Source organism: Calonectris borealis, chromosome 4 (genome assembly GCF_964195595.1).
Source record: "Calonectris borealis chromosome 4, bCalBor7.hap1.2, whole genome shotgun sequence".
Taxonomy (NCBI): Eukaryota; Metazoa; Chordata; class Aves; order Procellariiformes; family Procellariidae; genus Calonectris; species Calonectris borealis.
Genome location: NC_134315.1, coordinates 7,377,954 through 7,398,013, shown reverse-complemented (window position 1 = coordinate 7,398,013; position 20,060 = coordinate 7,377,954). Strand labels below are relative to the sequence as shown.

Genomic DNA, 20,060 nt, shown 5'->3' with positions numbered 1-20,060 from the left:
AAAAATATTTATTGGTTGCTTTAGAAAACCCACCAGATAGAAGTCACCAGCAAAGCAAAATAACATAACTGTAAACTTACCTTAATCCTTCCTCTTTGTGGAGCTCTTTCATGTTACGGTTTCAACTTGCAGATTAACGCTTGTAGAGCCACAAGGGAAAAAGGGCCAACCAGCAAGAAAACGACTTCTGCTTCTTCTGAGCCTAGCCCGAGCAGGCAACTCTATACTATCAGAATGCAAAGCGCAAGGGCCGTATGGGTCTCACTCACAGCTCCTCTGCCTCGCTGCGCTGTGTGCGGGGTCACCGGCTCCCTCCAGCTAAGCCTGGCTGGGAGCGTTCAGAGGAGAGAAGACGCCTGCTCTGTGCAGAAAGTCCTGCTGATTCAGTAGGATGATTCGGGGAACCTGTCTGTGCTCTGTTTCTGAAACGCACTGGCCCTTAAGATATTACTGTGTCACTGAGTGCTCTGAGGTATGTCAAGCACAGCCCTCACGGCTGTGTTGCTCCTTGCTGAAGCGGGGACAAGAGATCGGAAACGCAAACACCTCCTGAAAGCCACCTGGGTGCCCCCCAGGAGCTACATCCCAAGCTGAGAAGATCCATATGGATTCAGCTTCTCCACAAAGTGGGAGGAAGCAGACTGTGAAAGCAGGGGAGGGAAGGAAAGGGGAAGATTCATTCAATTTTCCCCAAAGAAAGGAAGGTGCTGAGCTAAAGCTTTTATAAAGCTGAATGACTAGGCAAGAGGTGGGAAGGAGGACTTTTTGATTGTCAGATTGGTGAAAGTGGGAAGAAGATGAATACTGGGGTCCCAAGGGAGAGAGAGACTGTGCTTCGAGCAGAAGCCGGGAGCTGCAGAAGGGGAGCCCAGCAGAGGCAACCTGGAGACCCAGAGAGGCACTAATAGAGATTTTGGAGATCACCGCAAGGTGCCCTGCACCAGCAATGTGTTTACTTCTTTCACTATAGCTCCTGTGTGGTACAAAACAGAAAGCGACTGCTTCAAAGAGTTTTCTGCAAAATCCATGTCTATTTGCTTGGGGGCAAAACCTCATGCCTCAGACAGGTGAAATCAGACACTTCAATATATGCCATGGATTCTCAGAAAGTTCCTAAAGATCCCAAACCTCATCCAGTTTGTTTGAGATCAGAGGTAAGACTGATGTCCTGCGCGCAGACCTGAGCAAATGTGTTTTCACGTGCTTTAGTGGCAGGCTATACCTCTAAAAGCAGTTAGAGGTATGATTTTCCATATGGTTTTCCGTAAAAGGGACATTTTTCTCCTCAGGTTGTTTGGGTCCAGGGTGCCTGCCCACATGGAAACACCTCTCCTCGCCTTCATTTCAGTGATCCAGGACTGAGCAGCTTCAGAGGGGAGACACAATGGTTGTGCAAATAAAACCAACCAGGGACCATCACATTTTTTGCTCCTCTGATGACCAAGGAGTTCAGGGACTATAAGGCAATACGAGCCCAAGTGAAAGCCGAAAATGCTTTTTACTTCCCCTGTGATGACAGTTAGGTTGGATTGCCCAAAGAAATCTGATTCTTGCCGGGGTAAGCAAGATGATCTTGGCTCTAGAAAAACTATTCCCCAGGGCTTTCCATCTCACCCACCATGGATGTGGATGGCACTGACCACTCTCCACTTCAGCCAAGCCTCAGGGCAGAGGTCTGCTGTAAAGGAAGACAGACGGGTATGTGTTGTGACTGGCTTCCACTTACATAACTTCAGACTTAGTCCCAAATTCATTAGCCAATTTTCTCTGTTCCTAACAAATGAACAAACAGAATCCCTCCCTGGATTTGGAGAATGGAGGGAGACTGCAGTAACCTTGACAAGTCTGGGGGAAAGACAGAGAGGAGAAACTCTATTGAGACAAAGTTCCTCAAGAGAGATTAACCTAACTGATCTGAAATATTCCACCTTCACAGGAGAGAGAGGGAGCCACACGACCAGCTTAGCCCAGGTTAGTTACATGAGGATCCCATCCCCACAGTCTAGTGGAAAAAACAGCGGATGTCTCTTCAGCCCAGCTTTAGTCCGAGTTTCAGTGCTAAAAGATGGAACAAATAGATCTGGCTCATGACTTTGACATTTGCTCTGCTATCATCATCAGCTCTATCTTATAGGGTGACACTACTTAAGCTGTGGTAGCCAGAGGAAATCCAATGCTAAGGAAATGGACATTCATTTAATGTTTATCTAGGATCTGCTCCACCAATGAATTCCAGATGTTGGCTTTAATTGTCGCATTCTGGTATGTTTAAGCAGCAGGAGTTCGTAAGGCCGATTTGTAAATCAATCTGGCAGACTCGTACTGAAGCCCATCTTTGCCAGCTTTTCAAAGTAAGAAGATGCTCTTAAAATATTGAGTATTTAACGTGTCTGCAATGCAAAAGGAAGGAAAGATTTTTAAATATCTCTCCCTGATGTTTTTCTCCTTTTGCTCCTTCTTTCCTTCATTTTCTCCCTGCAGAACTGCAAGACAAGCCATTCCCCTCAGATGAGTGCAAGGAATTTTAGCAGTCCTAAAGCTACCAAGGGCAGGCATTAGGATGCCTCTCTGCAAGACGGGCAGAGCACCCTGCTCCTCACTCACATACATTCCTTCTGAGTAACTCCACCGATTTCCCACCACGGCCAATGGCAACTGCATGCATGGACTACATCCAGCAACAGTGTTCCTGATATTTGAGCCCGGAGTTTTCTTAAAGCGGAAAAAAAAAATTGATTACTGCAACCTTGGGACTGTCTCAGGCCCCAGCTTCCATGTTCTTATTAATTTGTATTTAACTGTTACAGCAGTTACACCTCATATCCAGAGGTGGTACAGAAATGTCTTTCATATTCTGAATCCCAAAGCATCGTACAAGCTCCGAGTTAGACTCTAGCAAACCTTGCAATTGTTTTGTGCTCAGCGTGACTTCACACAACAGCTGAATGTGTTGGACTGGCGTTAGAGGGATTGCTTATTGCGACAGCCAGGCCTTGCTTACAGGAGAGAAAACGATGTTAAAAAATAGCTTCAACTTAAGTACTATGTCCCTACTGACTAGGGCAGACCCTATAGCTCACTAAAATTGCTTTAGAAACCCGTTTTCTCAATTTCCTTTCAAAACACCTGCTTCTGAGAAAGCACCTCAGTATTCAATACATGTGAACCCTACTTACATTTTCCCAGGAATGTGTGCTTAGTACACACATTTTTCAAGAGGTGTCACTGGATGGTTAGGTAGGGTTTCAAAAGCTTTCAGCATTGGCAATACTCATCCCATGGAAGTTCATGGGAATTCTTCAAAAGGGGTTGACTCAGCCTCGGCTGACTGCTTTTGAAAAACTCCCCTTTATCTTCCATCTTTGACGGCCCCAGAGATAAAGTGCTGTAAGTTCAGTTTACCATCCTCCTTTAAAATTACAGACCTCTAAGTGGGGTCCACTTCTTCCCTCACTAAGAACATGAAAAGCGTTTCACTCGTGGCCTGAGTCATGCCATATTTGAAGAGGGCTTTGAGAAAAGCAGTGGCTAAAAATCCACCCATTACTTTACACTCTGAGCAGAGACCAAAGTATCAGCAAAGAATTGTATCATCTCAGCTTAGCAGAGGTTTAGCAATTGAGGCTGGAGAAGAAATCTCACTGCATTACAATAGCAAATCCCCCAAAATAGGCAGGATGAAGTGAGCAGGCGTGAAACTACCTTCCACGTCCGTAGGACCATGTCTAAGCAAGGCACAAAAGCAATGCCATCCCAATAAGTTAAATCTGCAGAGGTGGGGTGGCAGAAGGTATCGTGCCACATCTGAAATATAAAAAGGCAGGTCAGAACTCCATAAGGGAATAAGCAAACTGGTTATTTCCCCACAGCAAACAGGCTCCCCGTGCTAAGTGTCAAAAAAGCTGGTACGGGGCTCCAGGGAGGTAGCTGTCAATAAGAAAAGCAATAAAATACTGTAAAAACAGGCTGCAGCAGAAATAACAGGAATGACATGCAGGCAACTTGTTGGCTTTTATTCCTCAAGTCTGAAACTATTTCTGTGGTCCATGGCACGTGAGTAAAGATAAATAGATTTGGCCCCAAACACAGAAGAGTGCTTTCTCCAAACACCAGGTGGGAAGGATCTAGTGAAACGTTTAAAGAGTTTTCCCTTCAGGACATGCCAACATGGCCTTGGAGGAACAGAGATGCTGTCACAAGATCTGCAGTATTCCCTCCCTTGCTGCAGATGCTGAAGGGTGGCAAAAATGTCACTTGTGAGCAGTCTGGTGGGCAGCTCGTCCTCCTGTTAAATGTGGAGATTTGAACACAAAAAGGGCCAAAAATTCCTGAGAAAAGCTAACATGGGTCAAACAAACAAATAGCAATAACCACATGTAAGGCGTAATTTCTGTGTTTAAGGTTTAACAGTTTAATTTGTAGGTGAATATGTCCATGACCCAGGTTTTGCCTAGAACAAGGGTAAAACGTATCCAAATCATTCCTGGCAAAGGGATGGGAGATACACACGAGCGCTGATGGTACGGAAGATGTCGGGTGGCCAAATTGCTTTCTGATGCAATTCCACCGATCTACCCCTGAAAGCTGTTGCCCTTTTGTCTGTTTATCATGGCAAGGTTTCAAGGAGCCACCACAAAATTCTCTGTAATTACCCAAGGACAGAGCACCCAGAGAACAACCTCTTTTTTTGAAGGTCATATAGACATGTTTTTACAATGGCCATGATTACAGCTTCGCACACACCTCCCCATAGGCTCTGAAAACCATCCTAGAGGAAAGGGGTTGATGGATTCCCCATAGATGAAGACAACCAATCCGCCAATGTGAGCAGAAGATGGCTCGCATCTCAGGAGCGCTCCTGTCAGGACGGGAGGAGCATGCCTAGCACTTTGCTTGCATTTCAAGCCAAATGCACAGACCAGCTTCTCAAAATTCACCCTCAATGTGGTGACGACACTCAATATTACTCCCTTCCCACAAGTGAAGGCTGCTGCATCTTCCAAGCCTCCTTGAAGGAAAGGGATTAACAAAACCACACTCAAACCAAAGCAGCTCACAAGAGACCTTGGCTGAAACAACCCTCTTGATGTCAAATTCCCACAACTTTCTCCTGGGTTGGAGTTTCTCCTGCCAAAGCACACGCGAGGGCTACCAGAAGAAACTGCAGTGGGCTTGCAGTTGTCAGGAGACGCTGCAAACAGAGCACAAACACTGGGCTGCGCCGGGGATTGGGGAGGTGCCATCCCTCTCCTCCATGAGATTCCTGGGATTGCTCTGTAGAGAGCAGCAGGCAGGTCTGGGAATCCCAGCCTGCATCTGAAGCGGATCCAGCTCCCTTCCCAAATTCCCGGCCAGCAATCAAGGAGGACTGTCACCAGCTCTTCTCTCTCCTGCCGGCTGCACATTCAACAAAGGTGAGATGAAGATCCTTGTTTATTTCAGCGGAAAGGTCATCATAATTTATTCTAGCTTGAAAAAAAACAACACAAAACCAACATGCCAACTCATACGGTTTCTCTTTAAGAAGAGAAACATCTAATATTGGACCAAAGAAAACTCAATGAAGAATTTGGTGATGATGCTTTTTCCAAATCAAAATAGTTTTGTGATGAAGGATTCAATCCCAAATATTTTGAAGCCCTTTGTTGACAATCGAGCAGAAAACTGACTCAACTCAATAGTTCAACTGACTTGACAACATTTTTCAGGAAAACAATGAATTGGAAGAAAAAAAAAAAAGGTAATAAAAGTCCTATACATGATTTGGATTGTGTGATAAACTCAGATTTAGTGGCTTGGTTGGCATGAAGAGATCAGAAAACCATCTGTATTCTGCATTTTTTGCCCTCTAACCTTTGTAGTGTGTCTGTAAGAAAATTATATACACTCACAGGAACACACGTATCTATAGCAAGATGAAAGAAAAGAAGAAAAGAAGAAAGACTGCCTTTGTTGCACTGAATCACTGCAATGGAAAATAAAATTATTTGCTTCCCTTTAATTTACATCAAATATTTTCTGCACAGGCCTGTTAATAATTTAGCTTGTTATTAAACAACAGCATTGTTCTCACTGTTTGTCTCCCTATTGTTCTGCCACTTGCAGTAATTTAAAACAACCCCAAAGAAATCACAGACAGATGCATTGCGTAGAGGACAGATGTGTTGACCTATACAGTGCTTTAACAGCTAAGCTTGCAAGGTATGTTTATGTTCTTCGCTTTTACTGCACATTAAAAGAAGGTTCTCTTTAAAACATTAACTTGAGAGCTGCAAAATACATCATGGGAGTAGAAAGTGAAGGGATAAATTCTATGTTATCTGATTCCTTTTACTGCTTGGAGGGGTTTTATTTCTCCCCTCTTTTCCTTGGCTTCAGTGCGAGGAGCAGGTTCCACCCCGTCAGCGCGACCAGAGTAAAACTGACATTTTATGAGTGGAAACAGTCCAAGGATGGTGGCTTATGCTCTTAACATCCTGACATCTCGAACTCCGAGAGCAGCAGCGGCACTGCTTCCAGTGGCTGCAGAACACCTTAAAAAGCAGCGCAAACTGACAATGAAAATAAACTACGGTTGCAGCACTGCTGGAGTCTGGCAGCCCTTAACAAATACAGCAGCGTCTGGGTGTTAAAATACATAAATCTGTCATCATTACCAGGCTAAGGGGTCGTCATCCTATTCACAAAATAAAAGAACTGTGCATAATCAGTAGGGCAGGGAGTTCAGAACAAAGTACGCCTTTTACAAACTCTCAACTGCTGATAGATGGATGTTTGCAAGGGACTTAATGTCTTTAACAGGGTACGTTTAAGGAGGAGTGTAGGTTTCAGAACTCCTGGGATTAGTGCTTTTTTTCTCTTCTTTTCCAAATTTATTGCCAAAAGTGTATAATGTAAGCACTCAGGTCTTCTGACTGTGAAACCCACGTTATTATAAAGTAAGAAGAATCAAAGCGTTCTAGCACAATGATATTATTCATCAAGCACAACACAGAATATTTTCTTTCTCTCATCAAATAAAAATAAATTGGATTTAAAAATAGGTTTATACACTAATTGCCAGCAGTTTTGTTGGTGGGTTTTCTTTTCCTTTTCTTCATCTTTTTCTTAATGTGGATGCCAAAGACAGCACTGGAAAGGTAGAGAACCAGACCCTACAGGAATGTAAAAATACACCTCCTCAACAACCATACATTTTAACGGGCAACATATCTACATGTATGGATAAAGAAGCAGTACGTGAGCGATCAATGGTGTGTATGTGCATTTAAAGAAAGAGTCTCCAAAATCAACATTCAAGCTACACCTTATAAACTAGCCCAACTTGGTGCTGTACTTTCTATAATAAATATTATACACTGTGCCTTAATTTACAAGTGTGCCTTTTGTGCATTTCAGAGTTAACTGATATCAAAGGGACTAAAATTTGGCTAAAAAACAGTATCGGTGGTATTTTCTGGGCAAACTGAGGACAGCAAAGCTGTATGATGGCACTAGTGAATGGGGCACAGTGCTCTCTGGCAGAGATCTCCTGGAGACACTGGGCCCATGAAACTCCACCCAGCTTCAGTGGTCCTCTGAGTCCAATGAGGCCATGCTGAGTCCTCCACTCCCAGCCTTTGGCAAGAAGAGGAGGGATGGAGCACAGGTGCCAAGGAAACACTGTCAGGAAAAGCGAAGGACAATAGTAGTTGTAGGAAAGTTAACAGAAAGATCCTGCTACTTGGGGAAGATGGTCATCTTGGATAGTTGGCAAGATGGTAGATACCTCAAAACTGTTGATGACCAGGTCTGCAATTAGCGTGATGGCTTCTCATTACTTAGGGCCCTATTAATTAGAAGACTCTTAACTACTATTCTGCAGTCACAGCAGACCTTGACTGGGAGTCTAGACCACCTTCTGCATGCCTGCTTTCCACACACATACATATCACCTGCTTGGACCAGGGACTGCCTTGGCTTTACTCACAAATGCAGCTATTTTTAAGCATTATAGATCCATAGAGGTGGACAAACCAGCGGCTGTGCACATCAGCATTGCTCTGTCAACATAGGCTGAAATCCTGCCCATTAGTAAGAAAGACAATGATTAATAAAGTCAGAGGCAAAAGATGTTTTTAGCCTCAGACATATTGACGAGAAAAACCCGACATACGCCGCAAACGCGTTGGGATCAGAGGCTAATTCTATTAATATCATTTAACAGAAGGAAGCCATAAATTGCTCAGATCAAACACACTTTTAACGTCAAGCTGCCTGGCATTCTGTATTGTTTTCATTCCCAAACAATATTCATGCAGCAAACAGAGCTGCAGTTCGCTATTTGCATGGGTGTAGCAGCAGCTACGCAATCCAAAGCATCTGCAAAGGATTGTGGGCTAAATGCATCCATATGTCCTGCATGCCTCGAATTTACACTGGCTGCAGCTCTGGTTTGCCACAGTCTACCACAGGATGGAGTATGGGGGGAAATTATATATCCATACATATATGTATGAATTTCATGCTTACATCCATGGAAAAAAATCTTTTCATTTCCTTTAAATTGTGAACAGGTGTTGTCACCTTCTTAACTTGGCTTCTATGTTACAGCTTCACGAAGGGAAAAAAGAAATCTACCCGAAACAGTGAGGCTTTTGTTAGCCAGAACATGATGTATTGATAAGCATACTGTAAAGTTTGTTATAAAATCAAATGAAACTAATAAAACCTAACAAAGATCTTGTAAAAACTGTGGACATTATACAGCATTAGCACTGAGTTACGTTATAGATCTGGACTTGGAAGAAGGAAGACTGCTGCCCGGTTGTGATGTTTTCCAGCCCTTTACACCCGTTCACCGAGAGCCGTCAGTCAAATCACTTGGTGCTACATTTTTGGATCAGTCATTTTTAGGATAGTTACAGCTAATACTGGCACTCACATCATCACCTCTTTATGGAGAAAGAGCTTTTCAAGAACAAATTATTATGGGCTGTTGTGACATGAATCTAGTGTAGCACTCATCAAAATGACTAAAACTAGTGAAATTGTTTTCCTGCAGCAATCCAAGAATAGTCACCTGTTCATTTTGGAGTATTTCTCTCTCCTCCTTTCCTCTCCCAGGACAGTGGACATTTTCCACGACTAAACATGCTGTATATGGGGACAGGGAGTTTGTTGGACTCTGAGCAGGAGTCTCCAAATGAGGAGGAAATGAAGTATCACCGAAATTCAGGGGATAGGAATAACTGATTGCTTTTAGATTCCTTTTAACATGCTTCTGCTGTCCCTGGGCAATACCGAGTTTGGTTAGGGTGTGTGTCTTCATGCCTACACTAATAAACACTCAGAAGGAAGAGCCCTCACTTGGGTGAGGGCATCATTAGTCAATGATGAGTCACCTCCAGTGGAAAAGGAGCTTCATTTCCAAGTGAACAGTTTTTAGCTATGAGTTTGCACCAAAATATGAAAATACTCACATTTTATGTACCGAGCATTTCATTGACTCCTCTAGTCAATGGGATCAGTTCATGCAGATTGACAGTCTCTTAGCACAGGCTGACACACAAGATCCCCTCACTTGGCAACATTGCTTAGGCAGGTCTTGTTATGAACCAAAGCCCTACCTGCATCTCCACAGAGGGGTTGCTGTGACCCAGTGACACCACACCACAAGTCCTTGTGCAATGATTGCAATTGCTAGGCCTTGAGTAGTAAACTAAGGCTCCCCTTTTCTGCTCAGCCCCCAAAGGCCAAAAACAATCTGAGCTTTAATTAGCAACATAACCATTACTAAGCATCAGTGACTATGGCCAGATCCTCATCTGGTGTTAATCACACTGCGTATGCACAGGAGGCCACCAACGTAGATCCAGCTGCCGGATTGGGGCCTTAACAAATTAAACATGAGAGCTTTGTTACTGTTTATTGTCACAAGGAATTCTTCATTTCCATATAACAACTGACTAATCTTCATCAGTCATGATTATATGCCCTGTGATTGTGTTAACGGTCCCGTGCTGGATGGGCTGCCTTTCACACTTGGTGTTGAAGTAAATGCGCTAAAGACAGATTGCTAACTCCTACCATGACCAGCACAAGCCACACCACCTTGTTCTGAAATGCAAATACTGCACCTTTTTCTTCTTTTTTTAAGTGTTGACTCATTTCAGTTTTTGCTTAGCACTAGCAGTCCCTTGGTGCACACATTGCTGACTCAATGTTGATTCACATCTTCTTGCTGAGCACATCTCTCTCTGGTCCCCAGAGTTTATTAAGAGGCCAAAACCTGAACATAAATGAATTTGTCATGCTTTTCCAAGATGGCTGGTGGCACCTGACTCTGTGCTACAAATGTTTTCACAGCTTTTGCACTATAAATGAGTTCTGAGACACGGATTGATGACTTCATTGGAGAACTGTAATGCAAACCATATTTTACTGTACTTGAGTTTTTTTCACACAGTATTTTCTACTACTACGAGCAGAAAAAAGCACATTAGAATAAATATCCATTCAGACATTGCCATGATTTTTTTTTCTGGATACTTACGCTGACTGTTTAAAAAAAAAGGTTATTTTAATGCAAATTTTTCACACATGCCTGTTATCAAAGAGAGCTGTCTTTGGACAAGCTCTAAAAAAGCATAAAATAGCAGCTGGCTCAGCAGGAAAAAGCTACTTTAAAGATAAATCATCTGATGTCAGAGAAGATTCTCAAAGCAATCAATTGCAGCAGACAGACAGCAGACGTTTAATAGTAAATTTGATTTGTTTGAAAAGGAGATGTAGCTCAATTTCTGAACAGCCCATCAGAGGTTTAGGACAACACACTGCACTCTTCCTCCTGCTCTGTGCATCAAGACTTTACTACTCCACAGCCTGAATGGGACCAAGTGGCTTGGTCACTCAGAGGGCCAGGCACCAGTGGCGGGTATGAACTGGATGGATGATGGATTCTTCACCAAAATCTTCCTCCAAATAAACCCAAAGAAGAGAAAAAACAATTGCAGCAGTCAGAAATACAGGGCAAGAAAGAGAAACATTGAAGCAGCTGCTCCTTGGACTTAAACGTTGATCTTTTTTTTGCTGAGATGCACCCAAGCAAGATGTGTCTTTGGCAGTTAACAAACTCTAAGTGAAGCAAGAAGCCTACAGCGCAGAGACAATCCCAAACTCTACTCTTGTTGCTGCTTCCTTTTTCTTTGCTACAGAAGGTAATAAGAAACATGCATGCAGATGCAAAAATAGGGACAGTTTTATCTTTCGTCACTTGGTTGAGCAACTGATGCAAGATGGCAGCACCTGTAGCAATAGCCCCGCACGTTGCAATGCTGGCACACCTTGCAGGATTTGGCCCACCACACTTCCGCAAGTGAAAAGTCTTCTGTGTTGCGCATTAGTGAAAGATGTCATTATGCTACAGCATAAATATTTACTAATAGTCCTTCCTACAGCTGGTCACCAACAATTTTCCCTTCAGAGAATGACCAGACTTCTGGAACAAGTGATACTGTTTATTATTGCAGAAAGAGATGGTAATGGAGGTTGTCTAGCACCTCCTTGTTAGAAAACTTTGTTTTCAGTTATTTATAAGTCAGGCCCATTTGGGGTAAGTCTCACCCATTTGGGCTAAGATTTCCCAGGGAGGGCCTGACGGCTGGAGGGTGTGATGCCTCCGTATGTGCAACCTTATAGTTTCTCCAGGCTGTCCCCAGCTTGATACAGACTTCAGTTACACCATCACATGCTGGTTTTTTCTGCAGAACGTACCTCCATTCAGCACACAAGGTGGAGAGTTTTCAAATAATGAGAAGCTATTCAACATTTTGTTTCTTCCTCTTTGGCCTTAGGCTTCCTTTTAGAGCATACTGGCAAGGAAGTTTTATTCTGCAGTAAAGAAACCGCAGGTTTCAACCAAGCATCTAAAACCAAAATAAAGTTACTTTTCACACCTGTAGGTTATAAGTCAGCTCTTCTGAATTGATTCAGCTCAGAAAAAAACCATAAAGATAAGATTTTCATGGGCATCATTGTACAAATAACTTTTTGGGAAGGTACAGCACATTTGTTTTGATGAGCTACAGATAATTTTCCACAATAAGGAACCATTGTACTTAATAACTGCAATGCTGGTTTAATACTGATTAAAGAGAAGTTCCTCTTCCAGCATTTGTAAATCTGTCTGCAGTATAATTGGCATCCCAAATCTTGTGGTAAGCCACAAAAACTATTAAGGCTGGCTAGGAAAGGAAATTGTAGTTTTGACTTATATTGGTTATCTGCTTTTACTGGCTTACATTTCACGCAGGAGTGCATTAAAGCAAGATTCCTTGGATCTTTGGGATCTGGGCCCTGCAGTCTGAGAAGATGGAAATAAGCAGGGCAGAAACCAATTGCTACCATCTGGGTTGGCAAAACCTTTGTCTGAGAAGCAAGATCAAAAACCTAGAACAAGAGAAGACTCCCTTCCAACACAGCAGCAGGAAGATGCTAAATTAGGAAGACAAGACTTTATCAAGTTTTATGAAGGAGGAATAGTCTCTTAGGGTGAGACTTAAGAGGTTTAGACTCAACTCTGAGCCACAGCTCATATTTTATGTGGTCTTGGACTAATCACCTGGTTTCTCTTTGCCTTAGTTACCGTCTGTAAAATCACAGTAATCCGTCTCATCCGCACTTACAGACTGAGAAGTCCTCCGGCCCGGCAACGTGTAGGTCTGTCTACCAGACGTGTAGCAGCAGACCTAAGTTTGCTCTGCTCGTGCACTGAGCTGGCTGGCTGCAAGCAAGATCTGTCATGAAAGCTGCAAAGCGACATTTGAACAGGTTTATACCAAAATTATTGCACCTCACAGAGACCAACCTGCAATGTAGACAAGGGAGCTCACCTCTGGCATGTCTGCCGGCACCCACTGGTGTTGGCGGATCTACCACCCTTTTTTATTCCTTTGTACAATGTCATAGATTTTTGTTGGTTCTCTATACTCTAATGGAATATAAAGACTAGTAAGAGTTAAGATTAGTAAGAGCTATATAGCACTGAGTGTAGGCAGAGAGGTTCAAGACAGCTGAATTTTAGTCTCAGCTCTCTGTAGGACCTTGCATAAACCATCACCTTATCCTGCTGCAGTGTACATGTATGTAACACAGGTGTGACAGCTCCTCGCTTGCCAGTGGTGTGGCAAAGCTCAGTTAAAAGCATATAGCATAACTCCAAAATCTTTCAATATGCTACTGTATAGATTCCAGATATTACTGCTTAAATTCCCAGAATGTTTTCATGTCAAAATGGATTTTATTTTTTCAAGTCCCCACGTTTAATGAATCATTTGATGCTATTCTAGATTTAATACCGTAACCACCTTGCCCATGTCTGACACCTGCATGATTTTACATGTTTGGTGTCAGCAGTAAAGCTAGAATAAGAGGGCTTTTTCTCCTTTGAAGGAGTGGGAGGATAGAGAGGCCATATGGTTCAAAAGGCCACTCTGCCTAATGAAGTTTGTGCTTTCCGGAGCACAAACAAAACAGCTCCATCAATTTGATCTTCATCCTCAAAACCGACATGCAGTTGGTCTTCAAACACTGCCTCCTTCTCAAAAATCAACAAAGGATTGATTTGCTCTCAACCAAAAGCATTTTCACCAAGGCGAACACGAGCATCTGGCCAATGCATTAAGTGTTTGGATCCTTTGAAAGAATAAGTCAGTGATACCTTGTGTTTACTTGCAGACCTTGGCAAGAAAGACACTAGGGGAACATTTGTTTTCAGGGGAAAATGTTCTAGTGAAAAGAAATTGGTTTGAAACATTACGTGAACACATCTGTACCACTGGAGACGAGGGACATAAGTAACCCATCAAAAATGGTCTGAGCAACAGCAATGCACAAGGGTACACTGTGAGAGAAGGAAGGAAGGTGCAAAGAGTCTAAGAAATACTGGGTCTAGCCAGCATTAGAACAAGGATGCATGGAGATGAACAAAGAACTCAGCCCATATGTCTGCCACATATTTAATTTAAAGTTACCCTTTTCTTGGCACTTGGTGATCAATGTTTGTTTGCATAGGGCTCAATCTCACACCCACAGAGGCCAGTGGGAGCTTGCCATTTCCTTCCATAGCTGCCCGATGAGGCTCCGAATAACTAGTGTTTGTGCCCAGGGCTTTTCAGTGCCAAGTATAATGAACACTATTGTTCTTAACACAATTAAATTTGATAATCCAATTTCCCTGAGCAACTGAATTGGAGTTTTTGCCTCAATCTTTCCTGAATTCTAGTCCAACTTTTACCCTGTGCCTCCTGGCTTTTCCTTTTCATTTGTTTCTGTTGTGCTACCAAGAATAGTCAGAGCCTTCTTTGACTCACAGATGCCTCGATGCCTCTTCGTCTTGGAATAATGGGGGCTGGCTTGGGCCCTGAGCTTTGTGGAAGATACTGGATGACACAGAAGATCAAAGACTTTGGCAGCCTCCACATAGTGCAAAAGCACAAGCAGGACTGAAGCAGAATCCTATAGCATTCCTTTCTCCACACCAAACAGCCTGGAAAGCATGTCCAAAAGAAGTCTGTACAGACATGACTCTATAGACTATTTCCACTTCACCCTTTTTGCTCAGTGTAGCAAAGAAAGGTGGATGAACGTAGATAGGAAAGAGATGAACAAGGAAAATCAAATCTGTAAACTATAAGATGGCTTTTGCAGCTTTATCCTACTGATGCTACAGGAGTCATATAGCAAGAGAGTTTCCCTCACCTAAGCATCTCTTTCCTGATAAGACATTTCTGTTCTGGTCTTTCTCCCATACTGGTTCTGCAGCAAAGTACATTCTCCAAGAATCACCCTGTTATCGGGTGATAATCCTCCATCAAGCAGCACCAAGTGTTCGCTACACGCTCTGAGTCCACAGCAGCCCTCCTACTGCGAAGGGGAAGAAGAAGAAATAGAACAAAAACAGGCCAAGTGCCAACCAGTAGGCAGCTGGAAATTGCCCTAAACTCTGTCCTCACTTCCACTGTCTGAGAGAAACAGAACTTTGTAGACCAGATACTGGGGGTGCTGATCAGGCAATAGGGTAAGCAAGATACCTGATCTCCCCCCCTGCTTTGTAACTCTCCCCTTTGCTCCCTCAGCATCCTCCAGCATGCCAAATTTCACCCAGCTCTTTCCCTCCTCACAGGCAAGGACCAATGAGCATATTTCTGTGGCACTCACAGCAGAGGAATCTCTGATTACCCAGAGAAGTGTCTTTGGGGGCCTTCAGGAATGCTCAGCCCAGCAGGTGACCCCAAAATCCCATTGCCAGGCCAAACAAGCCCTTTGAAGCCGGTCAAAAGCACAGCCAGTGAACCCATGATCACCAAGACGGCACCTGAAGCTTTTTAAATCTTGCCTCTGCCAAGGGAATTTCTCAGGAACTGAGCATCCCTGGGTCATATGCCAGCTCTGAGCTTTGTTTCAACCTAAATATTATTATTCCTGAAGACACCATGCTTTGCAGAAGCTCAGTACATGGATCTTCCAGCTGTGCGTTTTTATATGGGTGCCTTAACATTTGTTTTGAGAACTATCCTGTTCCAACAGCAAACATAAAGATCAGTGTGACCTCTCCTTATCGCACAGCCCTTCCTGTGTGGAATTCATTGTGATCTGGACCCTAGTGACTATTGCATCATTTCTGTTTATTTGTAACCTTTGGCACTGTGTAATCTTATCTGCCGGCAGCCGGCTGCAGCAGAAGATGTGCAGCAACATAGCCAGCTCTGGCAATCCTCAAACACTGGAAAGAGCCAGTTAAGAGTGGAGGTCAGTAAATGATTAGCAAAGCAAATCTGCAATCACTGACAGCTACACAGAAATCAGCTCGCTCTCTTCCCGCAAAGCAGGTGAGCCCTGGCTTTTCTCCAGCTCTACTCACCAATGACGATGAGGGTGTAGTTCACATTGGTGCTGCCAAAGCCATTGGTGGCTTTGCAAATGTAGGTTCCCGCGTCTTCGCTTTCCACCTCCTTGATTTTCAGCCCTTGCTGAAGGATTCGGAACCTTGTCCAGCCGCTGTGGATAGTGCGTCCATCCTTCATCCACATGGTGAGAGGAGGGGGGTCGCCCTCCACTGGGCACAGGAGCTTGATGGTCCTCCCTAGCCTCACGGACTGACGGTGAATCACTTTATCGGCAATCCTTGGGGGGCCTAAGAAAGAACAGAGAGAGGAAGAGCTGTTATTGCTTTTGCCAATGATATAGCACTGATTTAAAGACCAGTCATCAATCAGGGCATTGCATTGACTGCTATACAGAGATACAGTGAAAAGTGCTTACCAAAAATCACTTAGAACCAAGGCTAAAAGTGTTGGCAAATACAGAGGGATACAACAACAGAATACTGGTTTTCTGCAAGACCTGAAGCTGTAGCCTTGCCATTATCAGCAGCTCATGCTAACCCACCAGGGAAGCCTGGTTCTGAGTCTCTTTTGCTCTTCCAAAGCACCCTCATTTTCCTGTAGCAAGGAGGAGTCCAATACACAAACTATTCAGCTGTATTTGGTAAAGCAACTGTAGTTGTTTTAAACTTAACACCTATCCTGAAGGCAAAATTAGTAACAGCACTGGTACTTAAAACAAAACACTGCCCCCCCCCGCAAATGTTATAATCCTTTCATGTTGTATGTACAGTAATTCCCTTTAATAGTCACCAGATGGGCTTTATCTGAGACACATAAGCCTGCAGTTGTCGGACATAAAGCATTCATTGGGTAGTGCTTCACCGAAAGATACAGCATACCTTGACATGTTAACATTGCCTATAGTCCAAAAGAAGATATTTCTATAAATTGCCTTTGGCAACCCTTCTGGTCTGACCCGACCGACAAATATTTGTTCTTTGTAAAAAAGTGATAATTTCATGCAAAAAGAGTGTCCCTGGAACGCCACAGAGTGAACACACTGTTTGCCACATGATAACAGGATGCACTTGGACAGGCCAACACTCAGAAAAAAGAAGTGATAAAGACTCCAACAGTGGGAATGGTCCCATAGCTGAATTCAAACCGGAATTTCTTCCCAAGGCTCTGAAAAGTTGAAGCAGAGAGTCTTTTTCCTGCATCTGCCTTTTCGGCCTTTTCATTAATTGCACAAGTTCCCCACACAAACTGCAATACCAATGCTCTTCCCAGAATAGTCTATTAATGGGCGTGATAATAAGTGCCCTGCTCTTGCATAAGGTCAAAATGTTTTGCTAAGGATTGCTGATGCCGAGTTGCACCCAAAACCCACAAGATTTTTGTGGGATTTGGAACTGTTCCCTCATATTTTATTCCTGTTCCTAGTGTTTTGCAGGACCCACACGGGATAAGCTACAGAGCTCATATTTGCACTTCCTCATGACTAATTCCTATTATTCCAATGTCTGCCTGAATTTTCCCCAGCATGACTAAGGCAGTACATACAGTCCAGCTCATGAATGACTACAGAGCTGCTGTCGCAGTTACTCACGTTGAATCGCACCCATTAATTTTGCAGCTTTGCAGCTGATGTATAGAAGCGCTGCTCAAGCTGAGAAAAGAGTCATGAGCTAGCTTGAAACTAATTAATTCGTTTAACTAAGAGTCTGGTTAAACCAAGGGGTCTTAGACACACTCAGATTCTGATGAACTGCTGAAGACCCAAAGCGGGGATCTTGAGAGCACTTATTCTGAAAAAGCCAGTCCCTGGCAAAGATAACACCCATCCCTGCACAGCTTCTGCAGACACCTGTGGGACAACGTCTCGGAGGTGATGGTGCCCTCCCAGACTCCAAGGGAACTGGCAAAACACCATGAGAAATCCTCCCTGTCCAGGTCTTTCTAAGCACTGCAAACCACACTGTTAATGTTCTTCACCTTGGGAGATCTCCAACCAGCTCTGTGGATGGAGACATAATCCCAAGATCCTTTGAATGCTGATCTGACACAAGTCGCCTTGCTGAATCTTTTAAAGAGATTGTGTCTATTGACTTTGATAAAGCAGAATTCACTAACACCAGGTGAGGATCCAGCCCCAAATTCTGCTACATTTCCCTACATGGTGCAGCGTCTCACTCAGCATAAAGGAGCAGAAATGTCCAAAGAAGTCCACAGCCTTGTTGAAATTCTGGGTTGGCCCTTGGAGAGGTCCTTTCTGACCTAGAGCCCTCCCAAACCAAGTCAAACTTTAAGAGTGGCTTCATTGCAATTTACTTGTGAGTCAGAATACTACTCCATGCATATTCAAATGGCAAAAACAGATCTATAATTAGTGCTGGGGAAAAATGTTTGGTGCAGGGCAAGCAGGGACAGTGGAGAGAGAGCACCCTCCTCCCAACTTGGAAACCTGCTGTAGCTCCTTCAAAATCCCTTTCCTTCCGACATTCAGGTTGACTCCTGATGAATTTTGAGACCTGGAGGAATCAGATAGTTTCCCACTCACGTCATGTGCCTCGTTGGGGCAGGCTGCACAAGCGGCTCTCCTGACGGCACCAGAGTTGCCTCTGGATCTGTCACATGTTTGGGTCAGTGGTAAGCTTGGTCCTCCTAAATGCCATTTTCCTTTGATTGACCTTTCGTTCTGAGGAATTGTTGGATCGCTCTCTGTCACAGGATCTATTCGCAGACCTTTATGACATTTAGAAAAGGGTGCGTTTCTTGAAGCCTTTCTGCCTGAGAAGAAAAACACGGTCCTCTGCAGCCCTTCATTAGCCCCTCCAGTAACTTTCTCAGGATGAGGAATAAAAATTTCTCCCCACTCTTTCCTGCTGGAAATTTTGCTGGATACAGCTGAATGCACTTCTCAATGAGGTACAGCCTCAGGATGTAGATGTTAAAACCTTGCTTCTGTTCATTTGGTGCTGTAAATATTCCCATTTTATTACCTCTCATCTTTGCGTTAATAACTTTCTGCGCAAGCAGTACTCTCTCTCTGGAATCAGTGCCTTCGCATATGCCAGAGGCTTCAGAGGCCCTGGCAAGCCAACGATATAGCTGGACCTCCTGTAGATGGCTACAGCATGAATAAAATGTTGATATCATCACGGATCTCTGTCTCTCTTTCTAATGTACAGGCATCCACTGGGTCTTATTTCACTACATATCTGTACAGCCCTGCCTTGGGACTGCAACAGTGACGGGCGAATGCTTTTCAAGTCAAGATACCCTTTGGCACATCTCGCCACTCTGCGCTGTCAGTATTTGGAGGGGAGGCGGTGGAGAGAGGGAAGTGTGTTTTGCAAAAAGGCCCTTCTGCAACATCCCCTGTGCAACGGGTGCTGCTGACAGAGAGAGCTGCCTCGCATGGCATACCGCAGAAATTTCCACGTGGAAATGTATTCCCCCTCTGAATCCATACATTAAGCTGCCCAGAACCCCTCAAGTTCCCCTGGAGTTTAATTTCCAGGACTTGTCTATGGCAGTTCTATCTTCTATTATATGAACAGAACAAAAAGATGCAGTAAGAAGATGCTGAGCACCCCAATTTCTTATGTGCATTGGTACCGAAGGGAGCTCCCCACCTTGCAAAACTGGCCCATAATATGCCAGGGGGGTGGCCAGGAGAGCAGAGTGCCCAATAGCTGCCAGCTCTCCCAGCTGAGTGCGATGGCGCGGGAGCAGAGCCCAGGGCACAGCCCGCGGCCCTGCAGGCTGGATACATTTCTACAGCTGCTTAGAGAGGCAAAATCCCAAGAAAGCACCTGCTGCTTCACCTACAGCTGCCAGCGAGGTAAAAACAGGCTGAACCCTGGCTGCTGCCGACTTCCCATCCCTTGCCGCTGCCAGCTTCTGTCCTGTGCTCTAATGCAGCATTAAAAAGCAGACGCAATTGCTCCTCAGGCAGCCGGTGTCACGATCTCAGCCGTCCTAGACTCCAGCTTTGTGTTGTATGTCAGCAGAAATGATCTAATGTATTTTGAGAGCAATACCCTATAGCTACCCAAGTTCTTGCCTTGTTTGTGGGTTATGCATTAGGGCAAGACCCCAAGAGCTGGATAGCAACACCATAAGGGTTTTTTTTGAAACCTGAAATCATTTTGTTGAACCAGAATGTTAAAATTGTGAATTCAGATATCT

The 20,060-nt window shown here is 44.0% G+C and overlaps 1 protein-coding gene across 1 annotated transcript in view; it reads right to left on the bottom strand.

Moving 5' to 3' along the window:
• FGFRL1 (fibroblast growth factor receptor like 1) overlaps positions 1 to 20,060 on the bottom strand; it is a 176,220-nt gene that overhangs the window by 73,445 nt on the left and 82,715 nt on the right. Inside the window, exon 2 of the mRNA XM_075148479.1 lies at positions 15,902 to 16,174. Coding sequence (XP_075004580.1) covers positions 15,902 to 16,174 — 273 coding nt within the window. The remainder of the gene's footprint in view (positions 1 to 15,901; positions 16,175 to 20,060) is intronic.